This window comes from Jaculus jaculus, chromosome 5 (genome assembly GCF_020740685.1).
Source record: "Jaculus jaculus isolate mJacJac1 chromosome 5, mJacJac1.mat.Y.cur, whole genome shotgun sequence".
Lineage (NCBI taxonomy): Eukaryota > Metazoa > Chordata > Mammalia > Rodentia > Dipodidae > Jaculus > Jaculus jaculus.
Genome location: NC_059106.1, coordinates 31,804,634 through 31,830,828, shown reverse-complemented (window position 1 = coordinate 31,830,828; position 26,195 = coordinate 31,804,634). Strand labels below are relative to the sequence as shown.

General features: G+C 38.8%; 1 protein-coding gene across 1 annotated transcript in view; it reads right to left on the bottom strand.

Annotated features, from left to right (window-relative positions):
- Gpr158 (G protein-coupled receptor 158) overlaps nt 1–26,195 on the bottom strand; it is a 344,357-nt gene that overhangs the window by 77,614 nt on the left and 240,548 nt on the right. Inside the window, exon 5 of the mRNA XM_004659673.3 lies at nt 25,544–25,612. Within this exon, the coding sequence (XP_004659730.3) occupies nt 25,544–25,612 (69 nt within the window). The remainder of the gene's footprint in view (nt 1–25,543; nt 25,613–26,195) is intronic.

Genomic DNA, 26,195 nt, shown 5'->3' with positions numbered 1-26,195 from the left:
GACTTCCTGGTCCTAAAACCCTCAAGCAGAGGACTCACTGCTCTCCAGCTCCCAGCCTGAATGTGATTCCTTTCCTCAGGAACCAGATACTTCTGGCGGCCAACACCTACCTCCTGACACCTCAACGTCCTCTAACAGAGGCTGTTCTAAAGCAAGGCAACCCCATCCCCCTCCCATATGTTCCCCAGTCCAAAATGGTTTGCTGCTCAGGTGTCACAGTGTGGGAGGAATGTTAGTCATACACAACGTCTACTTTTCATTCTCAAATCTAGACACAGAAAGCCCAGGTTTACAAATACTAGGCAGACAGCTGGGCATTGGGTTAGCATCAATATCCGGTAAACAGCCATGGCTTAATTTTCTATATTTTATTTATTTTTCATGTATTTATTTGAGAGAGGCAGGCAGACAAGAGAGAGAAAGAATAGGTGTGTCAGGGCCTCCAGCCACTGCAAAAGAACTCCTGGCACATGTGCCACCTTGTGCATCTGGCTTATTTGGGTCCTGGGGAATTGAGCTGAGGTCCTTTGGCTTTGCAGGCAAATGCCTTAAGCACTAAGCCATCTCTCCAGCCCCATGGCTTCATTCTCAACACATTACATAAGCAATTCTCAACACTGGGTACACTTTTGAATCATCTAGAAAGCTATGAACAAGCTGACTGACTCCCAGGCTCTGCTCAGGCCAGTTATAGCAAATATCTGTCTGGGACAGACATTTTGACACATCTTGGGTGTTTCTAATGTGTGATCAAAATTTTGTACCATTGCATTCCTGAAAAATCTATATTTAGCCTTCAGGGTACATTATAGATGTACTTTAAACAACTTTGCTTAGGAAATGGTTGCATTTATACCACACACACACACACACACACAGAGAGAGAGAGAGGCAGAGAGAGAGAGAGAGAGAGAAACAGATTTTATGCTTAAAGACATTGGGATAGTGGCTACTCTGGTGGGTTATAACTACAAGAGATTTGAGGAGAGTGCTAGGGAGACTGATTTCTGACTGACTTGATTACATTGGTGTGTTCAGGTTGTGAAAATTAAATCAAAGTGTACATTTTAATACATATAGTTTTCTGAATACATAAAACAACAATAATAAACTGAATCTTACATTTTCCTTGCTTCCTTTCACTATCCAAAGCAACATTTGAAATGTTATTTCCAAAATGGTAAAGTTTTCCATTTGTCAAATAAAACAATGATTCACAGATGAGGGCATAAGGAAAAAAGGGAGAAGAAAGGGAAACAAACAAACAAACAAACAAAAAACCAACATTTATTTGAAGACAACATAATGCTAATAAATTTAATATTTTTAAAATCAAGAATGTCAATCAGGCATGGTGGTACATGCCTTTAATCTTAGCACTTGGGAGGCAGAGGTAGGAGGATCACTGTGAACTCAAGGCCAGCCTGAGACTATAGAGTAAGTTCTGGATCAGCCTGAGCTAGAGAAAGACCATACCTCAAAAAAAAAAAAAAAAAAAATCAATAATGTCAAATTATTTTTTCTTTCCTTTTCACTTTATTTTTCCCTGGTTTTCTTTTCTTTCTTTTCTTACTTACTTTTTTTTTTCTTTTTTTGTCTTTTGAGACAGGACTTTGTTATGCATTGCAAGATAGCCTGGAACTCACTATGTATTTCAGACTGGCCTTGCACTCATGGCAATCTTCCTACCTTGGCTTTTCAAATTCAGGTATCACAACAGAAGTATGCCACTACAACTGACATAAGCAGCTTCTTCCTGGTGACATATTTAAAAGGACATGCCAAAGCCTCCTTCCCTGTATATATTCAATAAAGAGGAAGATGGCCCCATTTTGTCCTTTGTATGACAGCATTTATAATAATTTAATTACACACTTAACAACCCATTTAGATCATAAGTCCTATAAGGTCAGGGCTCATTTTTCCAACGTTCTCCATTTTATTTACTCCATGTGTAGTGTACAACATAGAATGCTTGTCAAATAAATATTTGGTAGTTGAATGAAAAATCAGACAACTAAACAACTGGAATAAAGGATTGTCTTGAAAGACCCCTCTCTTGAACATTTTATAATTCTCATTCTAATCTGTTTACCCACTAGAAGTAAACTTAAATGTTTCTTTGCTAATACCTACAGCTTTAAAAACAGCTAACATATCTTCAATCACGTCTGTAAATTGTTCTTAATAACTATTAATAGGTGCTTTTTTTTTAAATTTTTTTAATTAATTAATTTATTTATTTGAGAGTGACAGACACAGAGAGAAAGACAGATAGAGGGAGAGAGAGAGAATGGGCGCGCCAGGGCTTCCAGCCTCTGCAAACGAACTCCAGACGCGTGCGCCCCCTTGTGCATCTGGCTAACGTGGCACCTGGGGAACCGAGCCTCGAACTGGGGTCCTTAGGCTTCACAGGCAAGTGCTTAACCGCTAAGCCATCTCTCCAGTCCTTAATAGGTGCTTTATGTCCTTATTTCTTAAAACTCTTTTGCAATGGCTACTTTGTAGGCAAATGCAATTTGGAAATGCTGCTTAAACAATATTAATCATGGTCTTTAAATCTCAATGAGCCTTTTAAATCTTCAGTAAGGCATATTTCACATATAATACTTCCCAGTTTTAATTATTTTTTTTAAATATTTTTGTTCATTTTTTATTTATTTATTTGAGAGTGACAGACACACGGAGAAAGGCAGATAGAGGGAGAGAGAGAGGATGGGCGCGCCAGGGTTTCCAGCCACTGCAAACAAACTCCAGATGCGTGTGCCCCCTTGTGCATCTGGCTAACATGGGACCTGGGGAACCAAGCCTCGAACCGGGGTCCTTAGGCTTCACAGGCAAGCGCTTAACCACTAAGCCATCTCTCCAGCCCCCAGTTTTAATTATTGAACAATGAGCTGTTTCATAGAGCCAAGGATAGGAAACATTACCTTCTATCACATAAACAAAATTCCTGAGCCTGGTACTCATCATTAAAGATCTAGCCTCATCTTCTCTGGATTTGTTTCCTGGATCTACTTAACATCTACCTAATACATATCAGATAGGTTTTGAGCTGTTCCATCATCTTGGCTCCTAAATGGAATGAGTTTCCTCAGTCTTTGTCAGTACTCAGATCCCAGTTTTCCCATGCTAAGGTAGCTTGAATGTGTTTCCCTTAGCCTCATGTGTTTGGATGTTTGATATCCAGATGGTGGTGCCATTTGCCCAGGTTGTGGAGACTTTGGGAGGTGGAGACTTGCCATAGGGAGTGGGTCACTGGGGTTGAATTTGGGGTGTTCTAGCTCATCCCTGCTTGCCACAGCTTGCACTTTTCTACTTCTATGCTGATGTAAAGGTGTGATGCCCACTATTTCCTCTTGCTATGCTTCCCCCACCATGATAGAAACTTTCCTTTGAGATTGTAAACTGAAATAAACCCTTCCCTTCCATAAACAAGCTTTGGTTGAGTGTTTTGTCCCAACAACGAGAAGGTAACAGCTACACAGCCCACCACTGTGCCTGGGCCCTCCAGACTACAGGTTCTCGTTCCTAAACAGCTCCTGCTGCAATATGTTCTATTTATTAAGACGAAAGATGGTGGCTGGAGAGATGCTTTAGCAGTTAAGGCACCTGCCTGTGAAGCCTAAGGAGCCAGGTTCAATTCATCAGTGCCTACATAAGCCAGATGCACAAGGTGGTGCATGTGTCTGGAGTTCATTTACAGTGGCTAGAGTCCTGATACAACCTTTCTCTCTCTCTCTTAAATAAACAAATAAATAATTTTTGTTCATTTTTATTTATTTACTTATTTGAGAGTGACAGAGAGAGAGCGAGAAAGAGGCAGATAGAGAGAATGGGCATGCCAGGGCTTCCAGCCACTGCAAATGAACTCCAGATTCGAGAGCCCCCTTGTGCATCTGGCTAAGGTGGGTCCTGGGGAATTGAGCCTCGAACCAGGGTCCTTAGGCTTCACAGGCAAGTGCTTAACCACTAAGCCATCTCTCCAACCCAATAAATAAATACTTTTTAAAATGATGAAAGATGGCCTACTTGTGAAGTAACTTTCCCACTGATGGTAATGCTTCTCAACTGTGATGAGTATATCATTTCCATTACACTTCAAGATCCATAAAGACCATAACCCTTTCCTATTTTCCTTTCTAATGGCCTGGCACAATACCTTTCCATAGAGTGACTGCTGAACAGGAGTCAATTGTTTCTACAGTGTAACCATTTGCCTCCTTTGGAAGTTAATCTTTATCTAACGCAAAATGAGAATGAGCATAGCTATTTTTGCTGCCACAAGTTCTTCTCTACCTCTCAAATGCATTCTAATTCTTCTCAACATCCCTTCCCTGCTAATTGGAAAAGCACCAGAAATTTCCACAAACTAGAAACATCTGCAGTCTTTTTACCTTGACCTTTGTTAAACACCTAGATACCTATGGAAGAAATAAAATTAAGTCTGCTTCATTTGTTCAGAACTAGTCAGCAGAGTTGTGTGTAGCCAATGCCCAGCACAAAACTGCAGAGGTCCAGTCACATCTGCGAATGTCTCTCACATCTCAACCTCACAAGACAACAGCATTCCAAACACCACCTATGCATAGTTGATGATCGGAAATAATTTGTGTGTACATGGACTTAATATTGCTAACTTGTTAAAAGTAAAGTGAGGAAGCATCATTATGGGGAAACGAATGATCATGGCACCTTCAAGCAACGTTTGTAGTTTTTTTAGAAAGTAATATTTTAATCATGAAGTAAAAATACATCTACAGAAGAATTAAGGGTTTTTTATTGGTTCTGGACATACTCATTATGTAAACAGCACATGTTGGTGCCATCCTTACCCTCATCTCTGACCCCCTCCGAAGGGACTCTCCTCACTGGAGATGCTGGTTATCATTTCAGCTAAAACTAAGTAGAGGAAAATGAATGTTTCTAGGGCCATTCCTGTCTGCCATCTTTATAATACATGCTGATTATGCTGAAAAGTTTTTTTGCTATGTTACTTTTTTGGATATGTGCTCTGTGACCTTGAGCTAAATAGGCCCAAAAACGCATATGCCACTTCTCCTTCTCAGAAACATGTTCACTTTTCAAGTGCTTTCTCACATGAATCCATACATTCTCTTGAAATAAAATCCCCACATTTTCTTTGTTTGAGGAAATCATTTCATTGCATTTGAATGACCTTACCTACAGTAGTAATAAATACACTTCTATTCATTTACTTCTTGGCTATGCTTATTTTTGCCTTTGCAGTCACTAAGATGAAAACTGATTGTGTTTCACTACAAAGCCTCTCAAAACATACCTTACTAAGTTGAAATAATAACAGGATCAAAAGGCTAGAGCTAATTAACTAAGAGAATATTGATATGGCTGAGAAAGGGAAAGAGTGCTGGAGGAAAAACATGCAAGGTAATATATATATAATAATTTAATTATAATTAAATAATATATATATATATATGATAAGGAAATATACATAATGTGTCAGTTTATCTTTAAGTCAGTGGTTCTCAACCAGAAGTGATCAAATCCAGACTCCCAAGAGAAAGGACGACTAGGCCACTCTACACAGGTCCCAGGTGAGAGCACCATACGTCCGATTCTGTGCCCGACACAGGCATATGTGCAGATTACCTCCCTAGTGAACAGGAGCACGTAGGTTGCTAGACACAGGTCCCGGGTGTGCATGCAATAGGCTCCCCACTATGCAGAAGCCAGACACATGTGTAGGCTGCAGTTACAGTTACCTTCACATTTCTGGACAAACATCCTACCAGAAGCAGCTTACTCAGTACCAACCTATTCAGTACAGGGCCCTACCCCTGACTGAGTAGACCATCTGGAGTAATCCAGGCCCAGGGCCAGTGAGTTTGTGATCCAGATATGTGTACGTTGCTGGAGCAGTCTTTGTCCCAGCCCACCCTGTTTCTCCCAGAGAAACAGCTGTTGCTATATTCTCAGGAAGACAAAAGAATTATCTCTAGATAGGCAAACTCAAACACAAAGAAAATTACATAAGAAAACTAGGCCAGATACGCTGCTAGTCCTGTAGTTGAAGCCTCCAATGAAAACTACTTAGAAAAAATTTTAAAAAATGTTGAAAAACACAATTATGACAACCATGTGCAACAGACTTAAAGAGAACATGAATAAACAGCTGAATGGAATGCACAGAATCAACTAGAAGAGCCCAATAGACACCTGAATGAATCCAAAGAGGACCTATATAAATGTCTGAATGAATTCAAAGAGAGCACAATCAACTAAATGCAATTAGAAAGTGAAACCAAGAAAGAAAAGTAAAACATAAGACACAGAGAAGAAAAACCTGATGAAAATAAAAAATGAAATAACTTAATTAAAAAGTTCTCAGAAAACCCATGCCAGTAGAGTAGATCATGTGGAAGAATTGAGGAAAATCAAGTGAAAATAGGAGGACAAAATTAATGACAAGTTCAAAAAAAGCTTATGAGAGAAATGTGGGGACACATTAAAAAGATCAAATGTTCAATACATGGTCATAAAAGAAAGAGAAAAATTTCAGGTCAATGGCATATAGACAAGAGAAAAATTAGAAGGATGCATATTGTACAAAAGTCAAACTATTCTTGTTTATAGATGATATGATCCTACACTTAAGAGACCCTAAAGCTTCCACAAAAAAATCTCCCAAAAGCTGATAAACACTTTCAGTAAAGTGGCAGGATTTAAATTAACACATAAATATTTGTAGCCTTCGTATATACCAATAGCAAATATACTATAAAATAAATCAGAGATACAGTCCCATTCACAATAGCCACACAAAATTTAAATATCTTGTAATATCAGGGAAATGAAAGAACCCCACAACAAAAACATTAAAACACTGAAGAAAGAAATTGAGGAGGACACTGGAAGTTGGAAAGCTATCTCATTCGCATGAATTGAAAGAAAGACTATTATGAAAATGGACATCCTTGTGCTAGAGAGATGGCTTAGCAGCCAAGGGGTCACCTACAAAGTGTACAAGGTACCTTGCTGGGGTATTGAAAGCTTTACCCTGAAACTAGAGGTTGTTGCTAGCAATTTGCAGTGCCAGAGATATGTTATCACCTCAAAGTGAGATATTGGTAAGGGAGGGCCTTGAGGCCCCACAAAGAGTGCAGGCCATTGCCAAAGCACTCAGTTAACCACAAGAACTAGATAACAAGACCCTGTCATAGACAGTTCCACTTTGCTGGGACAAACATCCAACCTGGCACATTTTATGGGAGAAAAAGTATTTATTTCAAGCTTATAGAACTCAGGGTAACACCATCAATAGTGGAAGAAGCTGGAACCCTTTCATAGATTTAAGCACAGAGAAACAACTGCAGCAAGCAAACATTAACACCAACAAACACCAACTGTCAGAGCTCAAACTGCTCTCTACACACCTTAGGGCTGGACTTCAGAACTTCAGATGCACTCCCAAGCACACCTGGGGGATGGACTCCAAGATCTGCCCCCATGACACACTCCGTAAGCAGGAATCTTCCTACTGGCTACTTACGTAGGAAGTTTAATTTTAATAAAATAGCTTAGTCTATGGGGCCATATATTTAAACTATCATATTCAAACTACCACAGACTCTATTGCTGAAGATACCACAGGCTTCAATCACAGGATATTAAGAAATCAAGCTGGAATTGAGATGGAAGCCAACTCTTTGCTGGATGGTTGTCATACCATTGGAAGGGTGTATGGGAACTTCTGGGAAACAAAAGTTATCCACAGTCTGAACAAACAGTGGATCCTCTAAGGTGCAAAATCAACCATCCAGGTAAGATATACCCATGGGTACAATAGTGGCACATAAGTTAAGGGAGTAATCAACTGACCTCTGATTGTATATATAAGGTTCCATCAATGGGAGGGACTTCATACTTGAGACTGATAACTGAATCAAAAACTTATGTATGGCTTAGAAGGCAATAGACCCAGAAGGAAGTTTTCACTGTTCATTGTTTTCCAATATTCATAATATTTTCCAATATTCATAATATTAAAACATTAAGCCTCCAAAGGCCACCTATATGTATATGCATATGTTTATATTTATCCCTTTGAATAATGCTGTTCTCACTCTTGGTTAGAAAGCCTATGTTTTACAGATGTTTGTGGATACCGGGGAGACCCAAAACTCATCAAAATGGTAAGAAGAGAAAGTCAGGTTCCCAACACTGGATATGTCATCTTTATCTCAACCACCAGGAAACATGGCTGAGGAAGTAGCTGATTAAATATGAGCACTGCTGTCATGGCTAACCAGAGAACCTTCTCTATGGAGATGGTAGGAGACACTGGGAAATTCACATTTTATCAAAGCATAAAATCAGAGGTAGTTGAAAACTCAACACTAAGGGAGACTTCCAACAAACCATATGTGGCCCAGGCAATATTGAAGAAGAAAAGACATAAAGAATACAAGAGCCACAGGGTAGGAAGTCATATTGTGAGGCACTGTCCTTTAAACATGAATGAACAAGTGCATTCATAACTCCACAGTGATTACTGATAACCTCACTGAGGAGGATCCCTAACAGATAACCTGATAAGAATACAATGAGCCGGGTGTGGTGGCACACGCCTTTAATCCCAGCACTTGGAGGCAGAGGTAGGAGGATCACCATGAGTTCAAGGCCACCCTGAGACTACATAGTAAATTTCAGGTCAGCTTGAGCTAGAGTGAGACCCTACCTCAAAAAAAAAAAAAAAAAAAAAAAAAAAAAGAATACGATGAATTTACAGTACATTCATATATGAATGCTCCCAAAATGTTATAAAAAGAAAATACATAAATTAAAATCAACTGGTATATGTGAAATATTTGAGTTGAAAATAACTCATGTGATTAATTTTATACAAATATTACTTAGAAATACTATTATGTAGGCCAAATATTCTATCCTCAGGTCATAGAGCTTTCTGGTGGATTTTATTCTTGGCTTCTTGGCCCCATTAATGTGGGTGCGTGGGGAGATCAGGGTATCATGACTGGGAAGGCCATGACAGCAGAGCTGTTTGCTTTCTGGCAGCCATAAAACAGACACCACAGAGAGAGAGACAGAGAGAGAGAAAAGAGCCAAGAATGAGATATCCTTCAAAGGTTCTCCCCAGTGTTGTACTTTCTTCAACCACACCCATATTCCACTGCCTCCCAATATTGTTAACAGATTATCAGTCCATTGATGGGTTGATCTATTTAGTAGTTCCGAGCCCTCATGATCTAATCACTTTTCAATGACTGGCTCCATCACCTTGGGACAAATTTTCTAATACATGCAGCCTCTGGGGGACATTTCATATCTAAGATACAATAATCATCTTCAGATATAAAAGAACTCCAGCCATGGTGACACAAGCCAATAAGATCCATACGTGGAAGGCTGGAGCAGGAGGATTTCTGAGTTTCAGGTTCGTATAAGCTATATAGTGAGTTCAACTCCAGCCTGGGATACATAGGGAAACACTGTCTCAAATAAATGTGTCTGTATGTGTGTGTATATATGTGTGTGTGTGTGTGTGTGTGTGTGTGTATGCATGTCTACAATGTGTGCATGTTTGTCACATATACACATATATACAAATACAACTGCATATCAAAACATATATATCATATGAAAATATATATGGCATATATACATGACAAACATGAAGACAATCTACAAAGCTCAATTCTTGAAGCTTTTCTTTGGTTTCTGTAGGGTTATTTTTTTAATTTTTAAATTTTTATTAACATTTTCCATGATTATAAAAAAGTATCCCATGGTACTTCCCTCCCTCCCCACCCCCACACTTTCCCCTTTGAAATTACATTCTCCATCATATTACCTCAAAATGACTATTTCTTTTATTGTTCTTACAGTTTGATATTTAGGACCTCTCCTACCAAGTTTCACTGTGAAAATCTTCAAATATATCTACTTATAAAAATGTGAGACTGTGGATGCTTGCCTACAAAGCCAAAGAACCTAATTTGGTTCTCCAGGACCCACATAAACCAGTGAACAAATTGGCTCAAGTGTCTGTAGTTTGTTTGCATTGTCTAGAGGCCCTAGCATACCCATTCTCTCTCTCTCTCTTTCTCTCTTTTCCTCTCCCAACCAGCCCCTGTGTCTGCCTCTTTCTCTAAATAAACAAATAAATAAATGAATATTAAATATATAAATGGTTAAAATGTGAGAGTATCTACTTTTTAAAAATTGAGTCTTGCCAGACATGGTCTTGCACACCTTTAATCTCAGCACTTAAGAGGCTGAAGAGGACCACTTGACATTCAAGGCCAGCTGGGGCCCACAAGTCAGCCTAGAATTAAGTGAGACTGCTTCAAAAGAGTGCGAGTCTTTCTCTAAAGAACATATTTAAAAGTATTATTTGGGAGTTGTATGTTATGTGTAATTTTATGTACATACATAAAATGTATGTACATTTTATGTATGTACATAATGTATTTTCAATGAGTATAAATGCCAACAGTTTTCACTATAGGATACCTCTGCATAAAAACATGTAAGAATTCTAGCTTGGCTTAGGTTTCTACATCTCCACAGCTGGTGAGTGGGAAATAGTATATCCATTGAAACTTACATGTCCTTGATTGCACTTCAAGTTGGAACATCTCCCTCCTTTGGTTAGATTCTACTTTGTCTACATGTATTTCCTCACATAGATGTTAATTAATTTTTAAATTATCAGCATAAATTTTTTGCTTTCTATACTGTTTAATAAACCTTTTCAAGGTCATAAAGACAGTCATTGTGATATAAGCTCACATAGCAATTAAAATTTTTATTTTCATATCTATGAATCTAATTTACTTTTTTTTAAAATTATTTATTTAAGAGTGACAGACACAGAGAGAAAGACAGATAGAGGGAGAGAGAGAGAATGGGCGCGCCAGGGCTTCCAGCCTCTGCAAACGAACTCCAGACGCATGCGCCCCCTTGTGCATCTGGCTAACGTGGGACCTGGGGAACCGAGCCTCGAATCGGGGTCCTTAGGCTTCACAGGCAAGCGCTTAACCGCTAAGCCATCTCTCCAGCCCTCTAATTTACTTTTGATAGGGTTTATGTAACCCAGTATGACCTTGAACTTCTGACCCTTGGCCTCCTTCTCCCAAGTACCAAAACCTTCTATACAATTTGTAGGCATGGTATGCATGGTTGTAGGTATGCATGAGGTAAGAATCTGATTATATTATTTTCTACATAGAAACCCTTATCTCCACATCATTCATTGAAGAATTTGTCCTTTCTCCACTGTTTTAAATAGGACATTGAACATACAATATGATTCCATATGGTTGTGTGTTATAGAAGTTACCAAAGGAGAAGATGATTAAAGACAGACTAGCAGTTTGTTAGTCTTGCCAAGGAACATGGAGTCTAATAAGACTTTAGGATAATGTGATATTAAACAGGTAAAGACAATAGGGTACAACAAGAGGTGGCAGATCTGAGACTGAATGAGGGTCATCATCCAGGGGCATTGTATTGTGAAGCTCTTGTATTCTTTGAAAACTTACTCCTTCATTCAGCGCTCTATGTTTATGAAAACAACCTGTATGTGTTTTCTCAAAATACAAGTCATTCCGATACTTCATAAGTTCCATGGAACATGAAACTGTATCAGTGCCATCTACTTAATGGGTTGAATGAAAACTGGGGTTTAACTTGAATGAGAGATAAAAGATGACTATGAATGATGAGAACTACCCTTTGCCAAATGCCATTCCTAGTTCCAGTCCACAGAAGGTTTCTACAGGTCAACAAGCAGTGCTTTCCAAAAGAAACGTCTTTAGTGATGACCTTGGACAACTACTTTCTAAACAGGCAGAAACATCAGTAGGTGTTTATATTACTCCCCTTGAGAAAAATAATTTTGAAGAAAAGACTTTTATTCCATTATTTTCCTTTCTGATTAATATCTCAAACAGAACAAAAGTATTATTCTCTTTGCTTTCTTCTAGGCATCTTGTTCATTAAAATTAGCAATTCATAAAAACATGACCTTTCTTTAAAAACAAAACCCATTGCAAAAAGAATGAAGTGCAGAATAAAGCTGTGCCCCTCCTTTTCCCTCCAGCTTTAGCACACTGTACTTAGGGTGCCTACATTCCTGCTTAAAGTCACTCCCAAAAGTTCTGAAATGAGTGCGCCCTAAAAGGATCTGAACCATCACCAGGAAAAAAAAAAAAAATCCACCTCAGGTGAATCCCTCCTTAATAGTTATCTAATAACCTCGTAGGTTAAATAAGCACTTTCTTTTCTGCCTGAACCACATCTATTACATAATTCCTTTCTTTCCAAGCAAATGAAAGAAAGAAGAAAGAGCTATAAAAAGAGGACAATGAATAATGACAGGCAGTTTTCCACAAAACCGAGCCCGTATTGTGCATTACATAACCAGTGCCTCAGCAACTTGAGTTTCCTCCCCAGAAATAATGGCTAAGCAGAGTCAGAGAAGGACCTTCGTAACCTATTTTCCTTTTGATAATGACAGCACTGTGCATTGTAGGAATTCAGAGTGCACAGAGACAACTAGGAGAAAACACAAACCACAGGCAAGCAGAAGTTTGAGGTGTTGTGCATAATTCCCTTCTCTCCTATGAAAAGAATCCTAATACTACAGAGGAGTGCATGGATCCCCAGTAAGTGACTAGCTCCTGGCCTCCCTGGAAGCAGCAAGAGAACTTCTGATTAAGTTTTGGATGATGAGGTTGGCTCCTCCTCAATGGACAGAGTCAAGTTTGGGCCAGGAATGGTGTCTCATACCTGCAATACTAGTGCTTGGGAGGCTGAAGCAGGAGGATTATCACAAGTTTGTGATATTCAGGCCAGTCTGGGATATACTATCTCAAAACAACAACCATAAAAATCTCACAAAACAGCAAACAAACAAAAATACAGAAAAAAAAAATCAGTTATAGTTGGGGTTATGGTGGAAGAGCAGGAATGGGAGCTATCTACGGTTCTTCTCACTGAAGTATAATTGAGCATTCCTTGTGGAGACTTTCAGTATCTAAGCAGCAAAACCAAACCCTGAGCAAGGATCAGACAGTAGCTTCTTCCACATGAATAAAGCGGGTCAGGCAAGACTGTGGAAACCAGAATCCACAGCACATTCCCCACTGGGCAGCTAGGAACTGACAGGACAGACGGCTGGTGCCGAGGGAATCAGAGATGGTATTTATAGCCAAGCAGGAAAATGGACTTTCTTTGGTGAATTTCCCTAAGTTTTAAATGTTGTTGGCAATTCATTAAATTAAAACAAATTGATCCCTATATAGAAAAGCAAATTTCTCTGAACATAGGTTTATAATATAGACACTATAAAACAGGAGTTCATGGCTAGAGGGATGGTTTAGTGATTAATGCCTGCAAAGCCAAAGGACCTAGGTTCAATTACCCAGAGCCCACATAAGCCAGATGCAAAAGGTGGCATATGTATCTGGAGTCTGCAGTGGCTGAAGGCCTGGAGTTCTCTCTCTCTCTCTCTCTCTCAAATAAATAAAATAAATTTAAAAAAATACAGGAGCTTTCCCCTTGTAGACTGGTAATCGAGTAAATGGGGCTTTACATGTTCAAATGTTTAAGAGACTTAGAGTTTTATGGTAGCTCTAGCTAGAACTGAAACATGTAAATGATATGTTGAATTAATTTTTTTGTTGATAGTATTGTAATCAGAAAAATAGCATCCAAAGGAATCTGCAACTTAACCCCAAGAAGGAATACCTTGATTCACATTCAAAATAGGGGTTGAAAATCCCACATATAGGAAGCTGAGGCAGGAGAATCACAATAAATGCAACAAACAAGACCTTGTCTCAAATAAATAAATAAATAAATAGTTGATAAAATTGGACTCATCTAACATAAAATGTAAGTTCGCACATTCAGTTTGCTTTTATTAGATGAATTTTCTTCCTTTCCCTCTGTATGAACAGAAAATCCCCATTTATCTATAAAGAAACCAACCTGAAAACCCAAAGTACAGAAAATTCCCATACCCTTTCCTGCTAATACACTATTTGTTATGTTTAAAAACAGAACCTATCCTATGATAGACACATGCAGAAATGACCATTCCTTCCCTATGCACAGTTTTGGCCCAGTGTTTTCAAGGTAGTTCCAGGACTGTGGATGAGTGTCACTAGCATCCCTTTGGAAGGTCTTAGAAGTGCGAAGTCTCCAAGTTTGTCCCAGATATCCAAAACAGAACACCTGGGTGAGGCCCAGCCATGTGTGTCTCACAAATCCTGGAGACCTGTGTGAGGTCGATGAGTTCTGCTTACAATACACTGCTTATTGTCTCCCTCTCTGCGCAGAAAATGTGTCATGTGGAACTCTAAACACTCCTCATGTACCTAATCATGCTTTTTCACAAAATACTTTCACTTCACTACTTCCATTTTTCCATGTGTGTATGTTCACATATGTGTAGGAACATGTATATGCTGTGTTACTGGGGGGCACATAAACACATGCATGTGCCTGGGTGTGGAGGTCAGAGGTTAACTTCAGATGTCTTCTTCGACCTCTCTCCACTTTATTTTCTTAAGACGTGGTCTTCATTGAACCCAATGCTTGCTGATTTGGCTAGATAAGCTATCGAGAAAGTCCTGGGCATTTGTGTTTCTCAGCCTACTCGGTGCAGGGACTGAGGTCCTAGGGATCCAAACTCAAGTCCTTAACTTTGCTCAGTGAACAGTTTATCCACTGAGGTCTCTCTCTAGCCCTGTTATTTCCATTGAACAGATGAGGAGATGGAGTTCTGAAGAGGTTCAATGAGTAACCTGAGGTCACACATCTATAAATAGGATTTACAGTTAAGAACCACAATCAACACTGTTAGTGTCTCCCTTATAAAGCCCTGGTCAAAAATTATCAGATAAGATGTTTACTACCTAGAGTGTTAAGTTTCTCAGCAAATAGCTGCTTTAATACATTTTAAGTGATATATTTCCACAAAGCTCTCAAGGAACAGTTCTAGGCTTGCTTGCATATATTTGGCCATATGATTCTGTGAGAGCTTTTGACAGCCTATGACAAAGCATATTCTTTTTTATCATGTCAAAGCTCTGCATTGCTAACACATAAAATTCCTTATTAACAAGTAAATGGAGAAACATCTCCTGAATTCTTAATATATGCCAGACACTATGCCATGCGTTGGGAGATGCAAAGCTGTTGAGAAACAGTATAACACATACAAAGCAATTTGGATATATAATGTGGTATACAGCATGGAAAATATGTAATAATGCAGCTCTCATTACCATTAAGTTTTTGTTGCTTGTAATGTAAAAGAGAAAAATGGAGCAATGAGATCAAGAAGCAGAGACTTAATGCAGTGGTTCAGAAGCAACGCTGTAATGCTCACTTGTTCCTCAATACTTTGTAATGGTCTTAACAAGGAGACAAGCTCTTTGCCTTTCTCCCTTTGTCTTCTCTTTTCTCCTCCACAGAGCCCATCCCTTTGAATGTAGGCCTCCATTTCTTAATGCTTATACAAAATACCCATACGACTTTTCTTAACTGAACTGTGAGTTCATTTCTCTCAAATATAAAGGGGCAAAAATAAAATCTACTTGCCTTAAGGAAGAACTCAGAAGACACCTCAACATAAATGTTCTACTTCCATAAAGCCAAGATTACCTAAAAATAGGACAGTTGGCCAACTTTCAGCATTCACCTTCTGCATTCAACATTCTACTGAAATGGAACAAGAGGAGGAGAAGGTGAACTAAAAAGCCAAAAACTGGCTGGACAGGTAGCTCAGCAGTTAAGGCACTTGCCAGCAAAACATAGCTACCTGAGTTCTACTCCGTGGTACCCACATAAAACCAGATGCACAAAGTGGCATCTGTAGTTTGTTTGCTAGATGCCCTGGGGTGCCCCATCCTCTTTTTCTATCTGCAAATAAATATATAAAAGTAGTTTTTTAAAAGTTTACCAAGTGTAAAAAATCTAGTACTACCTTGACTAGCATTATGAAGAACTACCAGCATGGTGGCGCATATCTTCAATGCCAGTACTCAGGAGGATTGCTATGAGTTCAAGGTCAGCTTGGTACTACAGAAAGAATGTCAAATCAGCCTGGACTAGAAAGAAACCCTACCTCATGAAAAAAGAGCTACCAAAAATGAGTCAAGTATTTAATTCATTTTTACTGCCTAAAATTTTTTAACTAAAATTTTATGTAAACTCATATTACAGATCAATTCAGCTTTAGTCCTGAAGATCTGTTTCGATTATCCACACAAGTCAGTATAACTAGATAAGTGTCCAGTGTTTAGTTTTCTTTATGACAGAATAAATATCCCCAGGTGCCAGAGACAGCAAGCATGCCATTTCAGTATCACGAGGAATCAAGCACTGAAGAGCTGCTTGACACAGTTCCAGCCCAGCTGTCTCTTCCTTGAAGTCCAATGTGGCCCCTCTATTGAAAAATCTTTGGCTCTCTACGCTACAGAAATGTGTGGTTTTCTGTATAATGTTTGTCTTTCACTTGGTGTCCCAATCTCTAAGTTTACTTTTTCCAGTAAAAATTGGTGTTGGTGAAGTGTTGGTTAATGTATCTGAAAGAGGCTCTGGCATAGAATTGAAAAAACAAGAAAATGGGTCAGAGATAATTGTTTTCTTTAAAGGCCTTAAAGAAAGTCAGGCATGGAGTACAGTACACTTAGTAGGAAACAATAAACCTCCTGGAACAATGTAAAAATTGTTCTATGACTAATTTTTCTAAAGGGTGGCAATTGCAATTGACTCTTTACCAAGAATCCTTACAGAAAAACAACTGAAGTCAGAAATAGTTCAATCAGGGGGACCAAAGTCTAAGTATTTGAGGGACATGAAAAGGAAAATTCAAACTAAATAATTAAAGGATAAATGGATCTGCTGGATCAGTGATTAATTATGGGAAGCCCCATTTGTGGTTGTTTTGCCTCTCACCTTTAATAGAGTAATTGAAAGTAGAAGTTCAGAAAATCACAAATGCTTGACCGCACATACACGGGGAAAGTGTGAAAACAGCTAATCATTATAGGGGCCTGACGACTTTACTTGAGGTGAATAATTATGGGATTGTTTAATGATACAGAATAACAAAAAGTTTCTATGAATTCTGTGACATTGTACATTTCTTTACAAGATGGATATTTTTTTAAATTTATTTATTTATTTATTTGAGAGCGACAAACACAGAGAGAAAGACAGATAGAGGAAGAGAGGGAGAATGGGCGCGCCAGGGCTTCCAGCCTCTGCAAACGAATTCCAGACGCGTGCACCCCCTTGTGCATCTGGCTAACGTGGGACCTGGGGAACCGAGCCTCGAACCGGGGTACTTAGGCTTCACAGGCAAGCGCTTAACCGCTAAGCCATCTCTCCAGCCCCATTGTACATTTCTTGAAGTTTGTTCTTGCATGACGTGATCAGAAAATAAAAGACTGAGGCTAAGAACTTTGGCAAGAAAGAAAGAAAAAAGAGTGAGAATGACGAAAAAAATCAGCTGCCTTCAGCATTAGCCTGTCAGCTTGCACCAGAACTTGATTTCAAGTCGTTATTTTGCTGCTCCCTTTCACACCTCTCTTCAGGGACCCTCCTTCAAGCCAGGGCTGGACCCTGGCACCCAGGCAATACATAGCTGTCACAATGACAGCTTATGAAAAGGACATAGATCTAGACATGTCTGGATGGTGACTGAATGAGACTTGATGATAGTTCCATTTCCTGGAGTCATGTTGCATTACCCAGTCGTTCTGCCACACAGTGCACAAAAGTTTGGGGGAATTACCCACAAATCCAGACATACTACAGTCCATGGAATCATTATCACAAAACCTGAGAAGTCATTGCCAATTATTAGAACATTCTAGTTGATTTACAAGAGCTCCCAACCTCGACAGTCTCGACCCCATTTTAATCTTAATAAGGAAGAAAAATATTGACTCTTCTTTCATTTATTTTACATTTGAACTGTTTTCTTATTAATCACACCATTCTGCCGGATCTCATGTTTGTGTGTTTAAAGGGCTCATTAATGACAAAATTGATTTCTCTCTTGAAGACCCAATCCAACCCTCCACCTGGGCTGCTTACAAGTTGAAGAAAACCCATCCAGCGCTATCGGCTCCCCTTGTCAGCCATTCTATAGCCCTGGAATCTCCAAAATCTTGGGATCTACACTGCTACTCAGGGTTCACCCATGCCATGGCCCCTCGTGGCCTCTATTTAGGGATTATGACCTTGATCCACATCACCTACAGGCATGTTCAAAAAAAGCACCTTGCAAATCAATTGGACCTCTCTGTCCTGCATGTGTTATACTTCCATAATACCAGGTGGCTGCCAAAATTGTTAATCCAGGGGGAATGAAGACAACTAGGAAGGGCAGGGAAACTCCTTTAGATTCTTCCTTCAGACACCCTCCTTTCAAGAGTCAGCATTCCTCCTATTGTCCCATACAGAACAGTTGGTCCATTCTCAATGTTGGTAATTTCTCAAACTATTGCAGTTGAGCTGGACTGCAATCTCTGGTCCAAATTTTTCATTTAAATCTATGCCAATTTAAATCTTTCATACCTTTCTGATCTATGTTCTGCCAAACACACTAGTACATTATGTTTAACTTTAACTTGGCTTAAGTTCCTAGCCATGAGCAGAGCACCCAGCCACACACACAAACTACTTCTACTCCAGTCTGTACACAGCTCTTCTCCACATAAGCCAAGCCTTCACAGTCTACAGTTCTTTCTGCACATAGGTCTTTTAAATTTTCACCAAAATGGTCCACCAAGTTCTGCTTATAGCACTGCAAGTCATCTTTTTGTTCAGTTTAAATCCTTCTGTATTTCTGCCCCTAATTAGTTCCAAAATGCCAAAAGCCACACAATCAAGTTTCTAACAAAATGACTTTACTTGCCTGGTACCAATTTTCTGTTATAATTATCTTCACATTGCTAGGTAAAACATTCGAACAGAAGCATCTGATGAGAAGAAATGGTTGATTTTGGATTATAATCCTGAGGATAAGTCTCAGCATAGCAGGGAAAGGATGTTAGACTAGTAGCTGGACACAACGTTTTGCCAAAGCAGCTGGCAGAAAGCAACAAGAGTGAACTCAGCTCTGGCAAGTGAATAACCAAAGCCTTCCCCCCAGCAATGTATCTTCTTCAGTGAGGCCCCACCTTCAAAACTGCCACCAGCTGGAGGCCAAACATGCAAAGTGCATGAGACTATGCGGGACACTCCACATTTATACTACCATAAATACTATTAGCTAAAGCTCTGATTTAGGTCTTGTTTTTTCCCTTGCTTCTTATCTTGAATTTCGTTCGTTACTCTTTGTTTTCCTACCTCAGAACTTCCTCCCTCATTCTCTCTCTCTGTGTCTCTTTCTCTCTCTCTCTCTCTCTCTCTCTCTCTCTCTCTCACACACACACACACACACACACACACACACACACACACACATACACAATTTTACTCCTTTAGATATAAGTCTGGAAATTTACATAATTTTATATAAGTGTTAAGGGATTTAATGAATTAATTATAGCATTTTAATAGGTATTATGTGGAAAAGGATATAATGACATTGCATATAGGAAATTCTGAGTATTAAATGACTTCCTGTACTGGAGCTCTCAGAGTTTTCTATGTTATAATATTCACTAATATTCCTCAAAGAGAATCAAACCTACTTGCCTTCTTTCTTCTAGAGCATCTTGTATTTTATTTTCAGTTGTTTGACTGTCTTGTTAACACCTGTGCCAAGTATCACTGGAATGAAGCAAGCAATAGACCAGGAGTTATGATTTTCTGTTCTCTTCTTGGCTCTATCATGAAGTAGCAAGATAAGTTGGATGAAAAGTGACTTCTCTCATCTGCTACTATCTTATTTGGAAAAGAAAAAGGTGGGGCAAATACTAAATTGTGTCCAAATTCTTTACCAGTTCTAATATTTACCACTCTTTAATAGGATGGAAGATCTGAAAGTGTGTTTTGTATTAACATATATATTGGTGACCTTTATTGGCAAGCACATTACCAATCACCTAAGTAAACAGCAAAAGGATAAGCCACCTGATCAATTGAAACTAATGCTACACTTGAGGAAAACAAACTTCTATATTTTTATTATCAATAATATGCATCATTCATTCAAAATGCCTTTTGGTGTAATTTAATAAGAAATAGTATATTAACTACTTTCTTGTGGCTGTGACCAAATATCTGATAAGAAGCAAATTAAGGAAGGAAGGGTTCATTTCAGCTTACAGTTTGAGGTTCTAGTCCAGCATTACTTCCAGGAAGGCACCATGCAAGCAGGAAGCAGAGAATGACAAATGCTGCTGTTCAGCCAGCTCTCCCCTTCTCATCCATTTCAGGACCCTGTTCCATAGAATGAGGCTGCCCACACTTGAGGTGGGTCATCCCAACTCAACATAATCAAGATAATCTCTCATAGGCATGCCCAGAGGTTAGTTTCCCAGGTGATTTTAGGTCCTGTCAAATTGACAATCAGTATAAACCATCACACTTTATTTTTGTGGAAATTCATCTTCGTTTTGTATAATAAAGTTTTAGATGATCATGAGTGCTGATCATTTGCTCACAAAAGTATGGACTTGAAGTTATGATGCTCTGAGAATCTGGAAGAAATGCTTCAGCTCCCGCTAGCAATTAAAACTGCTAAATTTAGTCAGACTCTGGTTTGTCCTCGTCTGCACACTGATGATAATCTCTAATTTGGACTTTCCAATATAAGCATTGTTATGAAACCGTCTGTAGTCTAAGATTGCTTAGAAAAGGCAAAAATAACCTTAATTCTTGCAAATCTGAACAACAATATGCAGCCTAGAAAGAATAAAAAAACTCATTGCATAACATACCAGAACAGTGAACAACCCCAGTATCTTTCTATGGAAGCACCAAGTCCTAAAAACAATTCTACTTTATTCTTTAAAAAAAAAAAACAAAAACTGAAACCCTCAGAAAAATTTCACGTGCAATTCTTGAGACTCTGGTATAGTTCACACCATGAACTCAGAAAACAAGAAAGATAATTTAACAAATAGCAGTATTGGTCACATTTATACCAGTAGACCTTTTGGATATCTGAAATGCATTGAACCTTAATTTCTGAATTTACAGCATTTCAGTTTTTACATTTTTAGATTAGGGATACACTGGTAAAGTCTATGAAAATATTCCAAAATATAAAAATCTTCAAAAGCTGAAATGCTTCCAAACATTGACTCCAAACATTTCAAATAGACCATTTAATTCATATTATCTGATTATCCTAATGTTTAAATTGATACTAGTTTTCCTATAGAAAAATTGCTAGCTAAGTTATAAACTTCTTTTGTGTGAATTCCAAGAAAGTCAGACCATCCTGATACAATGGCCACTTTAGTCTTCTTGTTAAAAATGCTTATGTGGACTAGAGACGTAGCTCAGTGGTACAGCATTAGCTTAGCAGGTACAAGACCATCGGCTAAATTCTTAGCACCATCAAGGAAAAAATAAATAAAAAAGGAACAGGAACTGTGAAGAGGGCTATGTGGGTAAAATGCTTGCTGTTTAAGCTTGAGGATCTGAGCTTGAATCCCCAGAGATCACATAAAAGTCAGTCATGGCATGTACCTGTAATCCCAGCGCTGGGGAAACAGAGAAAAGAGGCTCCCTATGACTGGCTGACTAGCTAGTCTAGCTGAATCAGTGAGTTCAAGGTAGAATGAGAGATCATGTCTGAAAAAATAAGATGGAGAGTGACTGAGGAAGACACCCCAGTGCTAATCTCTGGTCTCCACGTGTACTTGTACATATGTGCATGTGCCCTCTCACACACACATGCCCTGACACATATACAAACATGCACTCACATATACCACACACATATACACATGCAAAAACAAAAGAATGCTTCACACAAACATACTCCTATGTAGCCAAATACTTCACTATTAATTAACAAAATAGCATGCAAGACCTAAGGAGAACATTGGGTGTCCTCGCTTATTGCTCATCCATGTATTTCCTTGAGACAGGGTCTCTCCCTCAACTAAGAGCTGCAGCCCATCAGGGATCCCAAGAGACTCTCTGCTTTGTGTCTCCAGCAGACTGAGGTTACAGATGAGCCTTTCCATTCTCAGCTTTTTACATGGATTCTGAGGCATCAAATTTGATAGTCTTTGGCTCATGTTTTAGAGACGAGTGCTAAAAACAGCTGAGCTATCTCCCCATCATCAATACCATATTTTAATCTCCTGTATTCCTTAGTATCTTATGTTATATTGACAGCTTAGTTAAAGAATTCTATCCCTTCTGTCTTCAAAAAACTGAACACAATCTTAACAGCATGGTACACAGCACAAACCTGGATAGTATAGATAGTATCTCAAGTAGCTAAAAAATAAAGTTAAGTGGTAGAAGATGAACTAGGCAGCTCACTAGACAGGGGCCAGCAGGATGAACTAAAGTGGTGTTTCTGGCAGGCAGAATTTGTTGTCAAGCCGTCTTTCTTGGTGTCTTCCTCCCTAACATACGAGATTTATCAAAAAGCACTATCTTTTCTTTTTAACTATCAGTTGCCCCCTTCACCTCTTTTTCTCTGTACCTTATATCAATGTGCACAAGTCCATCAAAGTTGTTTAAGAGCTGAGTCCTAGGCTGCAGAGATGTATTAGTGGTTAAGGCACTTGCCTGCAAAGCCTAAGGACCCAGGTTTGACTCTCCAGTACCCATGAAAGCCAAATGCACAAGATGGTGCATGCATCTAGACTTCATTTGCAGTGGCTGAAGGCCTGATTAACTAATTCTCTGTGTGTGTCTCTCTATCTGCCTATCTCTAATAAATAACTAAAATATTATAAATAATTGGTTCTTATCACTGAAAGGATCTCTAATAGCTGTGCTAAATATTTAGCAGACTGGATATTTATCATTCTTTCAAATTTTCTACTTTTCTAGAATCTCTCTTCTATTGAACAAGCTTTACAAATCTGCCATAGATTATAGATCCATGCTCAGTAATATTATAACTTGAATGCGTATGCATCTTGCACCTGTGACCCAAACTTCTGCTAACACCCCAAAATAATGTTTAAAAGTATTTTAAATTTTTTATATTTATTTATTTGCAAGCAGAGATAGAGAGATGAGAGACATATAGAGAGAGGCATGTCAGAGCCTCTAGCTACTGCAAATGAACTCCAGAAGCATGTACCACTTCATGCATCTGGCTAATGTGGGTATTGAGGAATCAAACCTTGGTCCTTAGGCTTTGTAGGCAAGCACCTTAACTGCTAAGCCATCCCTCCAGCATCATTTAAAAGTATTTTTGTTGCCTAAATATAACACTAAGTATAGTTCTTTGAATCAGATGTCCCCAGTGTGTCATTAATGGATGGTGGCAACTTTCTGGAGGAGGTTTACTGTTGGGGATGAGCTAGGGGTCTTATAGCCAGTTTTCCTTGCCAGAGCTCAGCTCACTCTATTGCTGCTGTGGCAAAACCTAAGATTGGATAATTTCCAAAACAATTAAAAAAAATCAGAAATTTAATTTTTTTCAGTTCTGGAGGCTAGAAAGTCTAACTCCAAGGACTGGCCTCTGCTTTCCAATGAGAGCTTATTTTCTGCATCCAGATATAGTAGAAAGGGCTAACATCATCCAACAAGCTCTTTTAAAATGGCTTTTATCCACTTATGAGGACAGAACCCACAGGACCTCACAGGATGGTGCTGTGGTATGTGATGTGTGTGTAGTGTGTGTACATGTGTGTGCAGGTACACATGCACTGAGGCTGCAGGAGAATGTCAAATGTCTTCCTCTTCTCAGTCATCTCTGCCTGTTTCCTTGACACAGAGGTTCTCACTCAACTCAGAGCTGCCATGTGATTTTTCTTTGCTGGTCAGTAAGTTCCAGTGATTCTTTGGTCTCCAACTCAAGTAGGACTGGGTTTACAGGTGTTTGTGGCCATGCCCAGTTGTTTACATGAGTGCTGGGGTGTGAACTCTAGATGTTAGGCCCTCTTGCTTGCATAGCAATCACTATTTAGGGCTGAGCCATGTCCCCAGCTGGTGGATGTGAGAAACAAGGTGTCAGGAATTATTTGCAGGTTTGGGGCCTGAGGAACTGAAGGATTGAGTCAATAGAAGCTGAGAGATTGAGCTGTAAGCAGAGATCAGAACCTCACTTAAAAAGCATGCTGAAGCATTTTCTTGGGATTTCAATGGAGTTGTCAAATAAGCAATTGAATATGAGTTTGGACTTCACATAAAGGTTTGGGTTGGAGAAACAGATGCAGCAGTCCTTAGCATATAAAGAGTATTATTTAAACCTGAGACTAGATGAGGTCTTTCGTAAGAGTGTTTGTTAAAAGAAACCACGAGGTTGAGTCCAGAGGTGCTTTGGGGATTAAGGCAGTGCAGAAAATGAAGGAACAGAAAGTGGCAGAAGGGAAAGAACATGATGTCCAGGCAGCCCTGCCTTCTCCTCTAACACCCGCTCAGGTTTCAGACCTGGAGTCTCTATTGATGTCCACAGCACTTAGGAGGAACCCAGCATCCATCACACTTTTCAGCTATTTATGCTGACTCATTTCTTCGTGTAAATCATAAGCTTCTTGAAAGAAGGAATCAAGTTTAACTTGCTCATAGAGTATTCACAGAAATTGGCATCATTCTTATCTCACAATAACTTCTGAACACAAGTTGGTTGAACTGAATTAGTAAATTGGTCCATACTATTACAGACATTGTTTGAGTGGACGCAATGATCCTTCAATGATTATATAAGTTACTGGTACAATATATATATTCACTGAATCATTTTTTCATTAAATTTGTTTTTCTTTTTTTTTTAATATTTTTTGTTCATTTGTTATTTATTTATTTGAGAGTGACAGACACAGAGAGAAAGACAGACAGAGGGAGAGAGAGAGAATGGGCGAGCCAGGGCTTCCAGCCACTGCAAACGAACTCCAGACGCGTGCGCCCCCTTGTGCATCTGGCTAACGTGGGACCTGGGGAACCGAGCCTCGAACCGGGGTCCTTAGGCTTCACAGGCAAGCGCTTAACCGCTAAGCCATCTCTCCAGCCCAAATTTGTTTTTCATTATATTTACTTTTTCACAGGGAATTTTCTAGCATTAACTCATTGATGTGTTTCATGATTTAGGTAAAGGAGGAAGAAGAAGGAAATTAGCACTTATTTATATATGCTAAGCATGCACACCAAATATAACTTCCATATGCTATCTTATCTAAATATTTAACCTTCTTCCCAAGCTTGGAAGAAAAGTATTCATTTATAGAAAGGAAATAAGCTTTAGAAATGATAAATAATAATAAAAGATTAATCAAATGGTAACAGTTATTATTTAAATATCTTGGTAATGTGGAGTGTGTGTGTGTGTGTGTGTGTGTGTGTGTACTTAAACACTGTGTGTCTTCAATACTGCTAAAACAAAATAAAACAAGTAACTATTTTCAAATATAATGGTGTTACTTACCGGAAAATATAGGAGCAGAGACCCAAAAAGTATTGTTTCCAAAAGAATGAGGCCTGATGCCCTGATGCTCTGTAAAACAAATCAAAAATGTCATTGTTAACTTACATTTCCAAGCATGGGAAAACATGACATTATGTAAATACTTCAACCATTAGAACAGCTATATTTGTGAGAGATTAAATAAATAAATCAGATCTGCCTCACATTCAAGTAGGTAAACAGCTAACACATGCATGCAGTCTGTCTCAAGTGATGGCAAGCTTACATCTATCACTAGTAAATTTATGGTATTTTTATTCTCTGCAACCTGAGTTGCTGAACAGTATGAATTCCACCATAGCTGTATTCTGAACAGATGTGGCCTGTGATTCTGAGTCCTCAGCCACCAGTGCATGTGGAATAAGAACCCTAAATCACTTCACAAATACCTACAGGATCACTTTGGTGGATTTAACAAGGTATTGGTGAATTAGGTTGATAAAATCTTGATGTCCCAATGATATAATATAATTGCTTAAGCTCACCAACACAACCCCACTGTATATAGAATGTGAATCACAGTAAATAATAGAGGTAGACAATTTAAATGTTATTTTTCCTACAGTCAAAATTCAAAAGACCAAGTGAGTTTCCAAACAATTTTTCTGAATAT